The sequence below is a fragment of the Micromesistius poutassou genome, assembly GCF_964030765.1.
Source record: "Micromesistius poutassou genome assembly, chromosome: 22".
Lineage (NCBI taxonomy): Eukaryota > Metazoa > Chordata > Actinopteri > Gadiformes > Gadidae > Micromesistius > Micromesistius poutassou.
Genome location: NC_140292.1, coordinates 5,714,210 through 5,731,450, shown reverse-complemented (window position 1 = coordinate 5,731,450; position 17,241 = coordinate 5,714,210). Strand labels below are relative to the sequence as shown.

General features: G+C 42.6%; 1 protein-coding gene across 1 annotated transcript; it reads right to left on the bottom strand.

The window, feature by feature from the left end:
* Nucleotides 1–668: 668 nt before the first annotated feature.
* Nucleotides 669–13,288, bottom strand: LOC311367543 (LIM homeobox transcription factor 1-beta-like; the record flags this gene model as incomplete). Its single annotated transcript, XM_084486373.1, has 8 exons — nucleotides 669–826; nucleotides 1,226–1,402; nucleotides 2,454–2,520; nucleotides 2,944–3,021; nucleotides 3,518–3,717; nucleotides 4,010–4,242; nucleotides 12,593–12,779; nucleotides 13,174–13,288. The coding sequence occupies 8 exons, from the start codon at nucleotides 13,286–13,288 to the stop codon at nucleotides 669–671; spliced, it is 1,215 nt and encodes a 404-aa protein (XP_084342499.1).
* Between the last annotated feature and the right edge of the window lie 3,953 nt (nucleotides 13,289–17,241).

The window sequence follows — 17,241 nt, the reverse complement described above, 5'->3', positions numbered from 1 at the left end:
CATACTTGTAGTCGGGGGTGGCAGTAGAGACACACAATGGTAATTCTACATAAACACATTTACACACCAACATTATATTGTATTGAGATCTGGCGTTGCACAAAGTCTATCATTATGGGGGACTTTGGGGGGTGGCTTGTTCTGACATCGCCAGACCAAATTTGAAAATAAAAACTTGTCTGGAACCTCTCAGTTCATTTTCAGTTCCCAAGGGGCGTTATCAACCAAACTGACCAAACTGCATGTGGACGCAATTGGATAGACCTACAACCAATCAGAGCAACGGAACATGTGACACATCAGTGGCGGCCAGCTTGGTCCTCAACGGCATTCCCATAGTGCACTCCTCTGAACAGTCGTCATATCAAGACCGCCCCATATTAGATAAACAGGTGTGATTGGCCCGACCCCCGGCAAGGTCAGCTGTCTGAACGGGAGGGGGGCCAGACGCTTATGCTCGAGCAAATAAATCATGAGGTAAGGCTGTCACCCATGTACTCCTTTTCTGAATGTCATTCCCTCTTTCTCAAACTACTTTCCAGTCCATAACTGCAAAAATCGCCCCTCAAAGAATATCCCTTAAAAAAATGGCATTATGTATTCCAGCAACGAGAAGCGAGGTCCTCGCAAACAGAAGCTAGGACCTGCAAGTCACTGGTAGGTTGTCCTCAGGAGGCGAAATAGGAGTTCTGCATGGTGTACAGACAGTCAATAGGGTTCCCCAGTGGAGTGGGGAAGAGACCCAGGCCAGAGGTCGTCACCAGGCAGTCACTCAGGCTGGTCAAGGAGGAGTCGCTGTCCACGTCATTGAAAATGGACCCGGGTCCTAAGTAGCACAACAATGGGTTTGTCAGAATCGATCGATATGTTGTTGGGTAATACAATGTGAAAGGATAAACAGGTGAATAAAACAATTGTTGGGTACTTCCCCCATCTGAACTCTAGATATAGATCTGCCAAGGACTTTTATGCTGGGCACCACGTGTTATCTATCCTGTGATACACCGCTGGCTCAATGATTTTCCATGATCATGATAACCATGGGCTGTGCATCATAGTAATAAACATCACCATGTATTTCCCCAGACATACAAAAACCAAAAAAGTTTTCCCAACCCCAGCTAACCAATATGTCCACTAGGTGAATAAGGTCTATCCACCACAATTTCCACGTGATCCACTCAGAAGGAGTTTGATCCAACGAGAGACAGGTTCTGCTGCTCACCATAGGGATACATGTGATCTCCCGGCATCTGGGGCGGGGTCAGGCTCTGTTGGAAAGGGACGTCGTGGCTGTAGCCTACGTTGAGGTCCACGGAGGTGTTGGGCCGCTGCTGTCGGGTGGCGGGCAGTTGGCCTGAGTAACATCTGAGCAGACTCTCCATGCAGCCTGAGATTCCCCCTGAAACACAAGAGTTGGAGGTTAAGGCTGTATTCATAACAGGGAGTTATGCATTTGGTCGGTTTTTTAACAGCACACATAACTATTATTACTTCAAGCCATGCAAGAAATGCATTGTTAATGAAGTCACCAAAAAAAAAAAGGAAAGAGTCTTTTAATAATTGATGTATTTTTCAATGTCTACTCTTGTGTTGTTGATAAGGAGGGGTGATGTTTGCTGATTTATATATCATTATTATTTTGTTACGATTATTGTATTATTATATTCACTGTAGAATTGGATGTGATTTGCAAACTAATGAATACATTGTTCCAAAAACCCCAGTCTGTAACGCCCCACAATGTCCTTATGCATCTTGTCCCCATATCTTTTTATTTTTTTGCAGTTCCTGGATACGTCCGTGCGCACACACCACTATATAAACCTGGGCCTTGACACCAGCCGACAGCATAATCAACTCTATTGATATGTCAATATTGACAATATGGTGGTCACTGAGACGTACAAAACGAGAGCTTGGAAAAGCAGTGAGTCACTAATCTAGATTGTCTGTTCATATCCGCCCTTGGCGACGCTTCCAAGATCCATGCTGATAAGAAGGCCCGATACTTCACGACCGTCTCTAAACAGACGTGTGTTATGAGGCGTGAAGATAACCATATGTAAAGCCCCTGGTAGTCAGGCGTAAACAGAAGAATAAACAACTGGTCTTTCTAAACGTATGAACGGTATTTACTTTTTCAGCGAAATTATCAAATGTAATAACACCACAGTTTAACAAATGTTTACTCATTGTGTTATTGATTACAGTACAATAATGTTACACTCAGTCATCATGATGCTATAATTTTTGTATATATATATATTCTATGGAGTTTTGCAGGTCGGAATCGAACCTGGGTCAATATAAGAACGCCATTGTGGTTAGCACGTTAGTGGGTGGAGCCACCAAGCAGACATTCATGATGTTATTCAGAGATATTATGTTTTTGACTGCTATTCTAACCAACACACACACAAACACACATGGCTAGAGGCTGAACGCCCTACCTTGGCCCAGCCTGTTGCTCTTCTGATGATCCAGCTGTTGCTGTTGTCTGCGGGCCAGCTTTTTCATCTGCAAGCCAACAAGAGACGTGCACAGGGCGTGGTCAATGGCACAGACACGGATTTATGGGTGTGTGTCTGAGAGAGTTCAATCTCCTGATTTAATAATGATAGATAGTAGTTGGATAAATACGATATGTTCTATAGTGGCACCGTTACACAGCACAATACATTCATCTATACTGCAATACTGTCTTTTTCATATATTGTTGAAAGCAGCACAATCTGACTTTCTGTAAGAGATAGAGATGGAGATATAGACAAAACCCTGATCGCCAGAGGATAGCTTTAAGAGGGCACACACACACACGCACACACACATGACGGTAATGTATTCTTAAATAGCAGTTCAAAGCTTGCAATGACAAGTTCCAACTGGAAAAAGCTTTTCTTCTTCTTTTTTTTTATCTCTAGGATCAGACTTGTTGCTCACCTTGGCTCTCTGGTTCTGGAACCACACCTGCACCACACGCACACTGAGACCTGTCTCCATGGCCAGGCTCTCTCTCACCTGAGGCAACACAAACCACATCGTCACCGTACAGTAATACCCCCAGCCAACAGCCGCGCAGAAAGATAAGTCACATAACGTCAAGTATAATCGTTCATTAGCAGGAACACTCGTTCAGTTGTTATTGAGAATGAAAAAGTCAAACCCAAATTTTGTTAGCCTAATCAATAGTGTTATTGCCCAAGTTCTATTGAATCATCTTGTATTTAGTGTCAAAAATGCCTAAGTCAAATAGATGACTTGGGCAGATAGTGATTATGGAATGTAAAAAGCACTCTGATTTGCTAAGGATATAGCCAATGAGGCACAGGGAATCAGCAGCATTAGAAGAGTAGAGTAAGGTTAGATAGCACAATTTGGCCAAAATATAACTTAAGAAATTATGCCATGAGGCTAATGATATTGATATACTTTAATTCCACCAGTATGGAACATAAAGTGTATAAACAAAGTGAATCGATTGGCCATCCTGGATCAACAGAGCGGTCCTGGCTACCTTTCTACAGGGCTTGGGAGACACCTCGAAGGAGGCCTTGAAGGTTCTCCTCTGAGGGGTGCTCAGGATGGTCCGGGGCCGCTTGGGCCTACGGGGGTCCCTCCCTCCACCGCTGGCCCTCCTGTGGCCCCCAGTGGTGGTGGGGGGCCTCTCTGGCTTCCCATCCTCATCGTCATCATCACCGTCGCCATCACTCTTCTCTGCATTCAAAATAAATATGAATAGTTTGTGATTCCGTTGTATTTGTGGTCAACGTCAAATAATACATCTATCACTGAAACAGATCATATATATACAGTCTACAATATACAATATCTATTTTAGAGTGGAAATCTCAAAGATTTTCAAGGAAATAAATGAATAAATAAGCTACGTATCACCGAATGAGGGGATCGTTCCATACCTATATCCACACCTATATCCACACCTATATCTACACCTAAATCCCTACCTATCTACACCTATATGAGGGGTCACATGATGTCACCATACCTAGGTCAGAGTAGTCAGGGCTGATGGTGTCCAGCAGGTCCCTCTCCTTCTCGTAGTCGTGTTTGCAGAGCAGCCGGCCCTGCCTCACCACAAACTGGTCCCCCTTGCAGAGCCGGCGCTGGCAGACGCCGCAGCGGAAGCAGCCCAGGTGGTAGACCCCGTCCAGGGCCCGCATCACAAACTCGGTGGGCGCGATCTTCTCCCGGCAGCCTCGACACTTGGTGGAGAAAACCCTGAGGGGACAAAGGAGAACCGCAAAAGGGCTTTTATTTGAGTTGTGTTTTTTTGGATGAAAAAGTAACTTCACTTTTTTACTTTATTACTTTATTACTTTTAGTTTCGGTCACAGACACTGACAGAGTTTGAACAACAAAAAAGTTGCTTTGAAAAACAACAAGTTTTGCGTTTCTACGGGCATCAGACAAGCCAAACGGAATGGGTTTTTGCTGGAACCAAATATCGTGATGCATTGAATGATTGGAACTATTGGTTTATACATATGTGCTATAATATACCAATGTGGGAGGAGGACAAACAAAATGCAGTCAGTGGATTTATTTGAGCTGCCAAGTCCCATCGAGTTGATATATCTATTTATTCATTCCCTCGACAACGAGGAGAAAAGGCTGTGAAATCTTCCCAAGAGAGGACGCAAGAAGAAAGAGAAGGGTAAAAGAGAAATGATCTGATGAAGTTGACAGAGAATAGAACTTTGTTTGTGTGTGCGTGCATGTGTGTGTATGTGTGTGTGTGTGTGTGTGCGTTTGCTTGCTATTGTGCTATTGTGTGTGTGCGTATGTGTATGCATATGTGCGCATGTGTGGGCACGCGCATGTGTATATGTGTGAGCAAGTGGATGCATGTATGCGTGTCTGCATGTGTGTGTGTGTGTGTGTGTGTGTGTGTGTGTGTGTGTGTGTATGTGCGCGCACTTGTGTGTGTGCTTTTGTGTTTAAACGAGGGGGGTGGGTCCATCACGTGCGTCCCACGTGATGAAAGGACTTGGCCCCAAGGCACTGGGGTAGCTGCTGGCGTCAGCCAAGCGGACTTTGGGGACTTGGCAGGGGAGGGCTGAGAGGGAGCCTGGCTGGTTTAAAGGGAGCCTGGGGTGTGGGGGGGGGGGGGGTCGGGAGAAAGTAGCAGGTACAGTCCAGTGTTTGTTAGTGCTGTGTTTGGACAGCTGCTAAACTCTCAGTGTGCCTCTCCACTCTATGGAGAAGCTCTTTGTTGTTTGACTATAGCGTCAGATTCCTCCTCCCCCTCCTCCTCCTCCTCCTCCTCCTACTCCTCTTCCTCCTCCTCTTCCTCCTTTCTCTCTCTCTCTCTCGCTCTCTCGTTCGCTCTCTCTCTGTCTCTCTGTCTCTCTGTCTCTCTGTGTGTGTCTCTCTCTCTCTCTCTCCCTCTCTCTCTCTCTCTCTCTCTCTCTCTCTCTCTCTCTCTCTCTCTCTCTCCCTTCTCCCTCTCCCTCTACCCTCCACAGGCGGTTAACGTATTAAGAGGATGAGAAAGTACATAAGAAAGTAGTTGTGAGAAGCACTCAGATGACAAACCTGACTTCCACTTTACCATATTGTTTTTGCTGTTCTAAACTTTAAATCCAAGTGTGGGCACATTTTATTCCATGACATTCCCCTGACGACTTTGGAAGAGCTATTTTAAGGCTCATATAAGACGAATAAGATGATGATATTGAAAAGGCACCGAAAAATATGGAACCTAGCCGACCGCAGAAGGACATAAAAACTATTTGAAATATTGACTCTGAAATAACACGTCATTGCATGAATAAATGATATCATTAAGAGGCATGGGCATTCAGTCTGACCGTAACCCTAGTAACCACCCATACTAACTAATATAACTATAACTTATAATAAAGAACGTTTTAGGATTGACTCCACCGGCCCTCCGTTGCAGCACAGGTGCTCTTAATTGCTGTTAGATGTTCAGGCTCCGGCCCTCACATTTCAGACCTCCTCAGCTGCCACACCCTCCCCCCCCCCTGGCCCTGTAAGATCTTCCACACAACTATTTGGATCTAACCCTCCGTGTTGTGATCCTGGAACACCCTGCACCCCTCAGCACCGGGCTTTGGACCACTAGGTGGGCCGCTCTTAAACCCTATGTCTGGGGACCCAACCTCTCCTCCCTGGTCCCCGGGGCCCCTGCTAACCTCAGCCTGGACGTTATACAATCTGAACCTGATCTGCCCTCATCTGCAGCTTATGTGCATTTTTTGGCATATTGTGTTTTACGTTATTATTTATATATACTATTATTTGACGTTATTATTACTATTTTCATCCGACTGCGTGGTTTCCTGAATTCTAATCTCAAGCTGTTTTGAGCCTTATAGCCTACTGTTTATTTTGTTCACGTTTATTTCCAACCAAACTGCAGTTCTTGTTTTTAAACGTTGTCTCTAAATAAATGCAGAGTTTAATTTAATAAACTGTGACTAAACAAAGTCCCCCAATACCAGCGCTTCCTCCACTGCTACGGTCTGAACAATCCAAAAGCCGGAGCACCCCCCCTCTGCTAGCATCCCCCCCCCCCCCGCCCCGCTGTGGGTTAATGAACATTCACCCACACTTCATCTAACCCCTCCCATATGGTCACTTCTGAGAAGGTACCTACTTGACCCCTGTGACCCCGTGCCCTATGGTCCTACACTAAACCCCTACCCCCCCCCCCCCCCCCCCCCCCCCACCACCACCACCACCACCACCACTGCCACCCCCCTGGTCTTAACAAGCGGGTGAAAGAGATACAGGATTAAAGGAGAGGAGGGAGGGAGCACAGCCAAAACAGACCGTGTGTATATATGTGTGTGTGTGTGTGTGTGTGTGTGTGTGTGTGTGTGTGTGTGTGTGTGTGTGTGTGTGTGCATATGTTTGTGTGTGTTTCTGTGTGTTCCTCCTGTGATGCTGTGTTTGTTCTGCCTCTTTAGAGACTCCAGTGACCCCCGGAGGGTGGGTGGGCGACATGGGGTGAGCGTGAGGGGGGGGGGGTTGAGGTTTACCGAGTTGTTTGCTGAGTTTTAATTAGTAGGAGTAATCATAGAGATTACCGTGAAGGACGTCCAGGAGAGGATAATAAAAGCGCCTTTTGGATGTGTATGTGTGTGTGTGTGTGTGTGTGTGTGTGTGTGTGTGTGTGTGAGAGAGAGAGTGTGTTAGTGTGAGTGTATGTGTGAGTGTCACTGTGTGTGTGTGTGTGTGTGTGTGTGTGTGTGCGTGCGTGTGTGCGTGCATGTGTGCGTGCATGTGTGCGTGTGTGTGTGTGTGCGTGCGTGCGTGTACATGTGTGTGTGTGTGCGTCTGAGTGTGTGCGCGTGTGGGGAGGGTGGTCTTTGGGTGCTCAGTCAGTCCTCGAGGAGCCAGACCCCCAAGGCGCCCCAGTGAACCTCTACAGGAGAGACCCAATGCGACGTCTCTCTTTTAGTGACAGAAACACACCGAGAGTGATTACAACCTGCGACGTCATTTCGCACAGTGCTCCACCGTGTTCAGGAGCTGGAAGCCTGCTCCTAATAGGGTGTTGACGCCCGGGGAAAGGGGCTAGGGGCAGTCGTCAGGTTGATAGCCAGGGTCAAGGCACTCTGGGTGCGTGCGTGCATCAGGACCACGGCGCACACACGCACAGTGTTGAGTTGCTTTCGACGTTATTGATGGAATTTCGTAACATGTCTTGGAGAGACATGCGAGACTTGCTCATTAACCCGAGACTGTGTTTGTCGGAGAGGAGGTCCGTTTCCATGGCAGCTATTGGCAGGTTGACTGGTATTAGATCTTGGCTGGGACTGGGGAACAGCATTAGCGGCACGAGCCATCTTTGGATTCATATTTGGGAGGAGAAGTGTGTTTGTCTCTCAGTACGCATGGCTTGCATGTGAATATATATTTTTGAGTTTCGTTATTTATCTGTTGCTTGACTTTCATACTCCTGTCTATGAGTGTGCAATAAATATGAACGTTTTTTTACATTATTTGCAGCTTTTTTGTGTTACATTATTAGTGTATTTCATAATATGAGTCAATCATCTCACATCGCTGACATTTAAACAAATTGCTAGCAGCACCACAGAACTCTCACACAACAATGAACCGCAGATAAAGAACACTTTAAAAAAGAAACATACACACGCATACACATATGAGCAGCCTCAGGCGGCCACACACACGCACACACACACACACACACGCACACCCACGTTGGAGGGGTGCTGAAAGAGGCGGACAAGCTGGGCCGAGAGTGGCCTTGCGGGACCACACTACCAGAGACTAATGCTGCTGCCAAACACTGCTGAGGGAGAACATGAAGACAGCCTCGCAGGGTGAATCAAAGGCCACAATGTCTATAAGAACACAGCATTGGCATGACTCTCCGCTGTGCGGATGCAGTGTGTTTTGCGGTCGGGGGGAAAAAGAGAATTAAGAAGGCAGCCAACGATTGACAGATTGGAAAAAGGCAGTGTTCGAAGGAATGATTTAACACATTTTTTTCTCTACAAGGTGTCCAGATGTGTTTGCTTTGTTTGGTAGGGAAACGTGAAAGCTTGGGTCTGCATTGTTGGATATGAGTAGTATTCGAATAAGGGTTGATCGTGTGTAATGCAAATGAAGTTTAAGCACTCTATTATTTTTGAGTTTCTGTAAAACAAACCCTGTATTCTATAGGAGAGATGGCTTGTCATCGTTGATGGTATATTGTGTTAAGGTAGCTCATCGATTCGAGTGAGTTTATGTAACGCAAACAAAGCCATGAAAGCCCCTCGTTCGCTCACTCACATAATGACTCCTAGGCAGATGGTGAGGGGCAGTTTGGGCCTGATTGTCCCGCAGAAAGACACCTCTCTCTCCTTTATGTACCTCCCGCCACCCAGAGCCAACATATTTAAGCCCGCCACCTCCACTTGCCAAACGACCCACAGCACAGAATCCTGAGCGATCTATATATTCATAAAAGGGTCAAAATAAAATAGTCAGGAAAGTGAAAGTCCCACAGAGACCTGAAGGAGACAATGGCCTCAAAGTGTGGTTTCCTTGACGACTGCCAACACAGAGACAAATAACAAAGGACCTCGCCCCAAGATACGCCATTACTGGTATATTGGTATAAAATTGTGTGTCTAAAATTGTGTGTCTGTTGGTATAAATGTGTGTGTGTGTGTGTGTGTGAGTGTGTGTGAGTGTGTGTGTGTGAGTGTGTGTGTGTGAGTGTGTGAGTGTGTGTGTGTGAGTGTGTGTGTGTGTGTGAGTGTGTGAGTGTGAGTGTGTGTGTATGCGTGTGTGTGTGCCTTTGAGTGTGTGTGAGTGTGTATAAAGGGAGTGTGTCTGTGAGTATACAAGTGTATGTGTGTGTGTGTGTGTGTATAAACATGAGTGTGTGTGTGTGTGTGTGTGTGTGTGTGTGTGTGTGTGTGTGTGGTGTGTGTTTGTGTGCGCATATGTGTGTCTGTGTGTATAAAAGTGTGTGTCAGTGTGTTTAACTGTGGACAAATTGGTAAACAACAAGCATCTAGACACCGCAAGGAAACCACAGGAAAGAGCATTTAAAGTGTGTGTGTGTGTATATCTGTCTGTTTGTTTGTACATGTGTTAATACAAAAATACAATATAATAAAACATATATTAATTAATCTATTTGTATGATGTATCCATACATTTAATTGAATGCCTTCAATGTTTGCTCTATTAATATAGTATATTGTCAATATTTTCCTGTTATCTAAAGCCCTTTATTACTCGACATTTGTTCTGTCATAATAAAAAACTGAGAACAAGTAATGAAGTAATGAAATGGAATATTAAATAACTGGCTTTAAAAAATAAAAAAATAAAAAGTAGTGAACAAACGTGATCTCATTAGAAATTATTTGTGATATATCCCTAAAGAGTACAAGGTAAAGTTAGCTCACTGATGAAGTCCATTCTAGAAGCCCTAGTGATTAAGTATGGCTACGCCCTGTGGGTTTCTCGTATGTCTCTCACTCAGTCCCTCGCTGTGTGTGTACGCATGGGTCCAAGTGTACATGTGTTAACGTCGCCTTGCATGAGGTGCACTGTTTATTTTGGCGGATCGTGGGCACTACCCTGGGAAAATATACATTTCCAATTCCCCAGACATTTCTTTCATACATTTTTTTCTTTTAGTTCATATCAGTTCATTCACTCATACATGACGACGGCGAGGAATTCCAGCTGCAAACCTCTGATTTGTGATTTCAAGAAAGGCCGGCTGTGGTTCAAATTGAAATAGTAAAACAATTAAATGTGAATAAATTCCAGAAGAGAGCATTATCATTATGAGTACAATTCAAATTAAATGAATTGTTGTAATAGTTGTTACAAAAAAAGGTAAATTAAAGAATACATTGAGCTATAAATGATAGTACAAGGTTTGTATTGGCTCAGATGTAGAGTATCTGAATGTGGACACAGTCGGTTTCACATATAGCACTTCAATCTAGTTATAGTTCAATCTGATGTGAGGTATAGAAACTGTATTTACAAAGAATCATGATGATGAAATAACCAAAAATGATATGGAATGATATGGCATGAATCCTGAATTTCTTGTCCGATAATTGCCGTGAGGATGGAGTAGCATCAGAGCAATCAGACCTTCAGACCAGATCACTCCTTTTAGGGCGGTTCCTTTCTCCCCCCACCGCCCCCGGTTCTCATGACGTCACTCCTGAATCTTGGCCACCAAATGGTCGAACAGGGGTGTAGTTTTGGGTGGAGCATCCCATCGGGAAGGCGGTAGAAAGCTTTCCTCCTCCCATCACACTTCTTGCTGTGGCGTCCATATGTATTACATATTAGGACACTATATTGCTTGGAAGCCCTTGTCTAAGGGAGATGGTGGACATATAGATGCTCAACTCATCTTTTGTCACAACTGATAACTGAACACAGTAGGACATTTCTATAAAAAGTACAAAACAAAAAAAGACTTCCTCAGATCTCAACGTTATGTGCAACATGACATTGTGTACATCAGTACAATACACCAATACAGAGTGGTGGGTTTTAGATGAACTCAGCGGGGATTTGAATAACTAGATATTACTAGCTGCTATTTAGGAGAAACAAAGCAAGACATGTCCAGTCGTAATTCCTGAGCCTAGCATTCTCCATCCAACCAGAAAAGTAGATCAAAACGATGACATTGACTGGCAGTTCCTCAGGGCTCTTGTTTTGAAATGTGCTCCTCACCCACCTCCCTCCCACTATCCATCTCACTCACCTCATTTATTGCATGCTTGGTCAATAAGCAAGGATGTGTCGTTTGAACTGTGAGGCTGTTTGTGCAGCGATGTGTGGACACACTGCATGTTAGCACTGAGTGCTGATGAACAACGAGCTATTATTCTGTATATGAAGCTGGATATGGCTTTTGAGAATTAAAGACTACAAAGTAATACATTTATTGTGGTATTATTATTGGGCTATAAGGCTATTGTGCTTATGTTAAGTGTATAAATGCAGAGTTTAATTTAATAAACCGTGACTAAACAAAGTCCCCCAATACCAGCGCTTCCTCCGCGCTGGTATTGTTAAGTGCTTCGCTACAGCAACATCGAACTGGATGTGTAAAACATTAAGAAAATGCATGGATAAAACTAAATAAAATATACAAGAGAAAATATGACGTTTTTTTTAAAGCAGCTTATCAATAAAAAAATAAAATCATGGCCAAAGAAGGAATGCAAAGCAAACACCTGCATTTTATGAATCATTCAAAAGGGATAATATTGTAGGCTGAATGAGCCCTCGTCCTGTTTGCTTAAAAGGCTTTACACTAAGAAATATCTAACAATATTCCTGGGATGATACAAATATGGGTATCCAAACTAAAAGACAAGTGTGAAACATTTGAGTGTAAAATTGGCCCCCACAGGTCATCCAGCAATCACTCATGCCTACTTTAAAGACCTCCCTCACCTCCCTACCTCCCTCCCTCAGTCCATATAGTAGAAGGGATGATTTCACATGATTTTCTTCCTCGTTAATAATCGTTGCGACGGACACATAATGGAAGACATCTCTCATAAAGGAATAACGATGGAAGACGCAGCTGCGAAATAATCTACAGCCGAAAAGAAAAGCATAAACCGAATAAACGATAAATATATCGGTATTAAAGGCTCAATTATCTATTTATTGTTAATTTACATCCATTTAAATTGCATTTAGGCCTTCTAAACATATAACACAGGATCACACATTAATTAATTCGGATTCATTTACTAAATAGCCGATCAGGATGTTTTAAATGTCTAGGCCTATATTAGCTTTCCTAAATGTTGATCATTTTTTATTCATAATCAGTTCATAATAAAACAATTATGTATTTTTCAATAGTCTATATAAACATAAAAAGCCCCCCAAAAAATAGGCTATTCAATTAAAGCGTCTCTAAACGACGCGCCGACTTTAAGCCAACATTCATCTTAAATAACCAGAAAGGGAGTGGGGAAAAAGCCTATTATTGCTGTTATTATGTGCATGCATATTATCAAGTAAGTGATTTATTATGTGCATGAATATCATCGGGGGAGGGTGTGGACCTTACTGTTGGTAGTCCACCTTGCAGTAGAGCTTCGTGTCTTTGAAGTAGCACGTGTTGTTGAGCGGCCGGCGGCACACGGCGCACTGCAGGCACTGCTCGTGCCACGACGCGCCGTCCACGCGCATGAGAAAGCGCTCCGAGATGCTCCGCTGGCAGCCCGCGCACCGGGCCGGAGCGGGGCTCTGGTGCTCTGGAAGAGGAAGGAAATCCCTTTATGCTTAATACTGATGATAAAATCAATAGATTAAATACTAATAATTATAGTGATAATAATAGGCCTCATAATAATAATGATGAATAATCATCATAATAATAATAAGGATGATGAAGATGCTGATAGTTATAGTGATAGTATTTTTTATTATTATTGTTATAGTCATATTATTATTTGTGCAATTTGTTTGCCGAAAAATGACAATAAAAATGACAATATTTTCTGGAGGCCATAATTATATCCATTCAAAGTAGGCCTAGTTCGAATTAACTATTTGCATTAGCAGTTTTAATTATAACCCCTGACAATGAGAGTTATTCCCAATTAATATATTAAAAATAGCAGAGGCTCGGGTGTAATATCCACTCACCGATCTTCACGTTCACAGCCACAGCTCCGGTTCTTAAAGGACCGCTCATCACCGGACCAGCAGCATCCTCTGCAGCCGAGTATCGCGTCTCTGAACGTCCCTCTGCAGTGTCCATGAGTGCAGACGGTAACTCGGATTAAACTACACACTGGATCCCCTTTCTATAACATAGGCCTAGATCCAACGGGACAGAAAGTCTGCAATTTATAGTTATTTAAACCCCCAGAAAAAAGCCCTCGCTGAAGGATACACAACAGCACGTGTTTTTGGTAATAGCAGAACCTATATTTCACAAAAATCGGTTCCTAATTGTTTTTTCTTCATAAAAATGTGTTCTTAATTCTAGTCCACCCGAGGTTATATTGCTGGGAAAATGAGATCAAAAAGCCAAATGAAAAGGTTCGGTAACACTAAAACGTGTGTCCCGTGTCTGGATGGTACTCCATCAGAAGGATCAGTTGAGCGGTGATCAAATGAGGAGCGACGTGGAGCGCGCGGCTCTTCACTCCCACACACTCCCAGCCCCGTCCTACGTCACAGGGCCCGCCTGCTAATTGGAAGCGAAGGGTCCCGCCCCCACCGCGCGAGAGAAAAGTCTCACAAATGGGTTTACAATTAAATAAATAAAGCAAATTGTTCAGGTCAGAGGCCAACTATGACGTACTTGTTGGTTCTGAGCAACAGGTTTAGACAATTCAAAAATTTCAATTTCTTCATAAACACACATTTTTAAGCGTTCATAATTTCAACAAATTCGATTTTGATTTATGTTTTATCAAAGTTGAAGAACTGAGCAAGAGAGTGGATTGACATGATAGTGAACACGAGTTTGGTAAATAGGTCTGCATCATGATTCATGTCCAGGCGTGACCTAAAGGATTGAGCCATTGCCGTAACGATCGAAGGACAACTGTTTCTTGCCCGTCACAGAGATGCGAGACAGCGATAGAGTGACGATCTACAGATTGCCTTGTAAACCAGGAAAGTGCAGGAAAGATTGTGCACGACAGGCCTATCTTCTGCAGGAATCTACCCGCAAATGTCCTTGAGACGGAACAGAATGGATGTGTGTCACTGAAATGAGAGTAAAGTTGAGTGTCATCTTCATCTAAATGTCCTGTAGGCCTATGCCAAAGAATATAATGAGATGATAGTGGAAATAAATGACGTGTAAATGACGTGTGCCTTCTCCTACTCGATATTGATCAATAGAGTGAGGTAAAGTGCTTTACATACGTTTTCACATTTTCAACATTTTTGTCTTACACATGATTGGAGATACAGTATCTGCCTTGCCAGATACTGCATCACAAACGTTACTAGTGGAATAAGGACCACAGGAAAAGTGTTGATCCAATGTGGTTTTCCTTAGACCTAATCCACCACAGTACTTCAAAGTGTGATTCAGAGTTTGAATACTTTTTTTTCCCAGAGCCTTATATTTAACAGACCCGACAATGTGTAAATCCTCCATCCACCACGAGAAACCACACATTTGTCCGCAGCAACCTCTTGGAAACAGTAGCAAAGCAAGGGCGGCCCTTTGATCTTCAACGGCCTTTTACACTTTCCTCGACCACAAAAAGACCGTTTACTTTTTTAACGAGTTGTGCTGCACACGTGGATTACAATCAATTAGTCGAGTTTGAAGAGGCCCATTCTCTGGTAGCACATGCTGAAAAGGGGAACATATTGTAAGATGTGGGACATCTAAGGCATATGGGAAAAAAAACATGATGCCGTCTTAAAAGAAGAGTGCTTTGTGGTGGCACCAGGGAACTGTTCCACAACAAACAGCTGTTTACTAAAGTAAAAAGAAACAGTGATTTGGAACAGTTCAAAGTTTTCAATAAAAAAAGAATGGAAAGAACACAGAAAATTAATAGTATTTTAAAATGTACAAATTAAGTATATCTAATATGGTATATCTAATGGCTAATAAAACGACTATTTAATAATTACTTCCTTATCAGAAGTAAAATGGACAGGTTCCAGCTATTTTCAACAAAATGGAGCTACAATAGGCCGGCCAGGCAGAGTTCAACTCTAGTAGTACACTTAATAAAATTAAATGAAGTCAAAGGTAAATCGCTGCGAAATAACACAATTCTACACGTCTACATGTTGTTTTCACAGATTGTCAGATGTCTTAAATTCCTTTCTCAGTGGAATACTGATACTGTTACATGAGTCCAACCATTGTTGCTGAACTGGTAACTCTGTAAACTGTTTCTTTGGTATATCTGACCATTTTGGTCCAGATCTGTTTTAAGGTTGATGTCCTGCATTTTAAAAGTTCAAACCATGCACATTTAAGTTTTCAAATGTGTGAATCAAAAACATGGCACCTTTTGAAGTTGCATGTTTGAACCCTGAACAAGAGAAATGAAATACATCAGACATGCAAACCTAAAAAAGATGATTTCGACTTGTTTACTGGAAGAAGCATAACAGAAACAGACACAAAGTTGCGTGAGATGGTGGTTGTTTCTTTGTCTTATGAAGTGATGTGTGGTCCAGTGAGGTGCGTCCAAAGGTCCAAATGGTGTCGTCTCCATTGTTGTTCTATCACCCATCAGATGGTAAATGGACTGCTGCCTTAATAAAGCGTCAACAGTATATAAATATACTGCAACTGGATGGCAAATTTTTGCATGTCTGAAATGGCCATGAAAACCAATCAGGAAGTTGGTACGGAGTGTGGTAAGTGGCCTGACCACCTGACACAGAAAGTCACAATAACTTTGAACGCAACACCACGTTTTCTGATGTTTATGGACTGTTGTATACAACAAGACACAGGCTCTGAAGCAGTGATGGGCCACACAGATTGTCCCATGTGTCTAACATTAAGTCCTGGCATTGTTAACACAGCTTTGACTTCATGTGGATGAGAACAGAGACAAGTGAGCCTTGTAAGCAATTACACTTAGTGCTACATTTATTCAATGTTTGTTATGTTTCTTCTTTTTACATGAAATCAATATAATAAACTCATTGCATAATCGGTATGCTTTGAAAAAAAAAAAAACACACCACAGATCTATAAAAAGGACGGATATACTCTGGAACTGCATTCAAGAATAAGAGACTAATGAGGAGCCGATGTGTTAATGGTTGTTAATTCGGACACAGTATTAACAAGAGTGTACAACTTTTCACCACAAAGACGCGCTGAATTTGACCATCGTTTGGAAATGAAAACACATATGCAGGAGATCCCAAACCATCTTGCGTGCAAATCAAGTGCGTCAATGACTTGATATCTACGCAGTTAAACAGTAGAAACAAACATACATTTGATTACACTGTTTATTTTTGTTCAATCGCGGGTGGCTTATGCGGGACCAAATGTTCACAATACTGAAAGGCCTGAGAAACGAGTCAAGGAAAGTGGTTAAACGATTCAGTTAAAAAATATAAAAACAAAAGTTGGAAAAGTCGAGACAGTGTGGCTGTAGTTTGTAGTGAGCCTTAATCCCTTTCTGCATTATAAGATGGAGATGAGTTATTTGATTCCTTCCATACTAAAATGACATATCTGCATGAAAAGGGGAGAATAATCAAAAGATATTAAACCATCTATTCAAAAGCGTTGTGTACATCAGAACATCAGTGGATTATAACTTAAAAAGTATTAGAGCAGAAGAAATGGTTAGCTGCATTTTCTCCTAAAATATGAGGTTACCCCAAAAAACTTTTAGCATTTGACCAAGTGAAACCTTTATGACACAACTCATGCCAACTGTGGTATTTACAGCAAATACTTTAAAAGACATGAGTTTTACTTGTTGAACGTAAGGCTCAGTTTAAAAGTGATACCAAGTAACTTTTGTTGCTTTACAGGAATAAAAAGAAACTTCGCTAATATGAAAACAAAACAATACAAGACTTCTTAAATACTATGTAACAGCATTTGAGTAAAAAATAATACATTTAGCTAAGCACAAAGTGCAGTGAGACCAGTTAAAATGCCAGAAATAACATTAATATATACTTGAGGAGAGATAGTGGTATTTGTAGTCCAACAATCAGAACATGAAAGACTAACTTCTACAGTACTTGTGG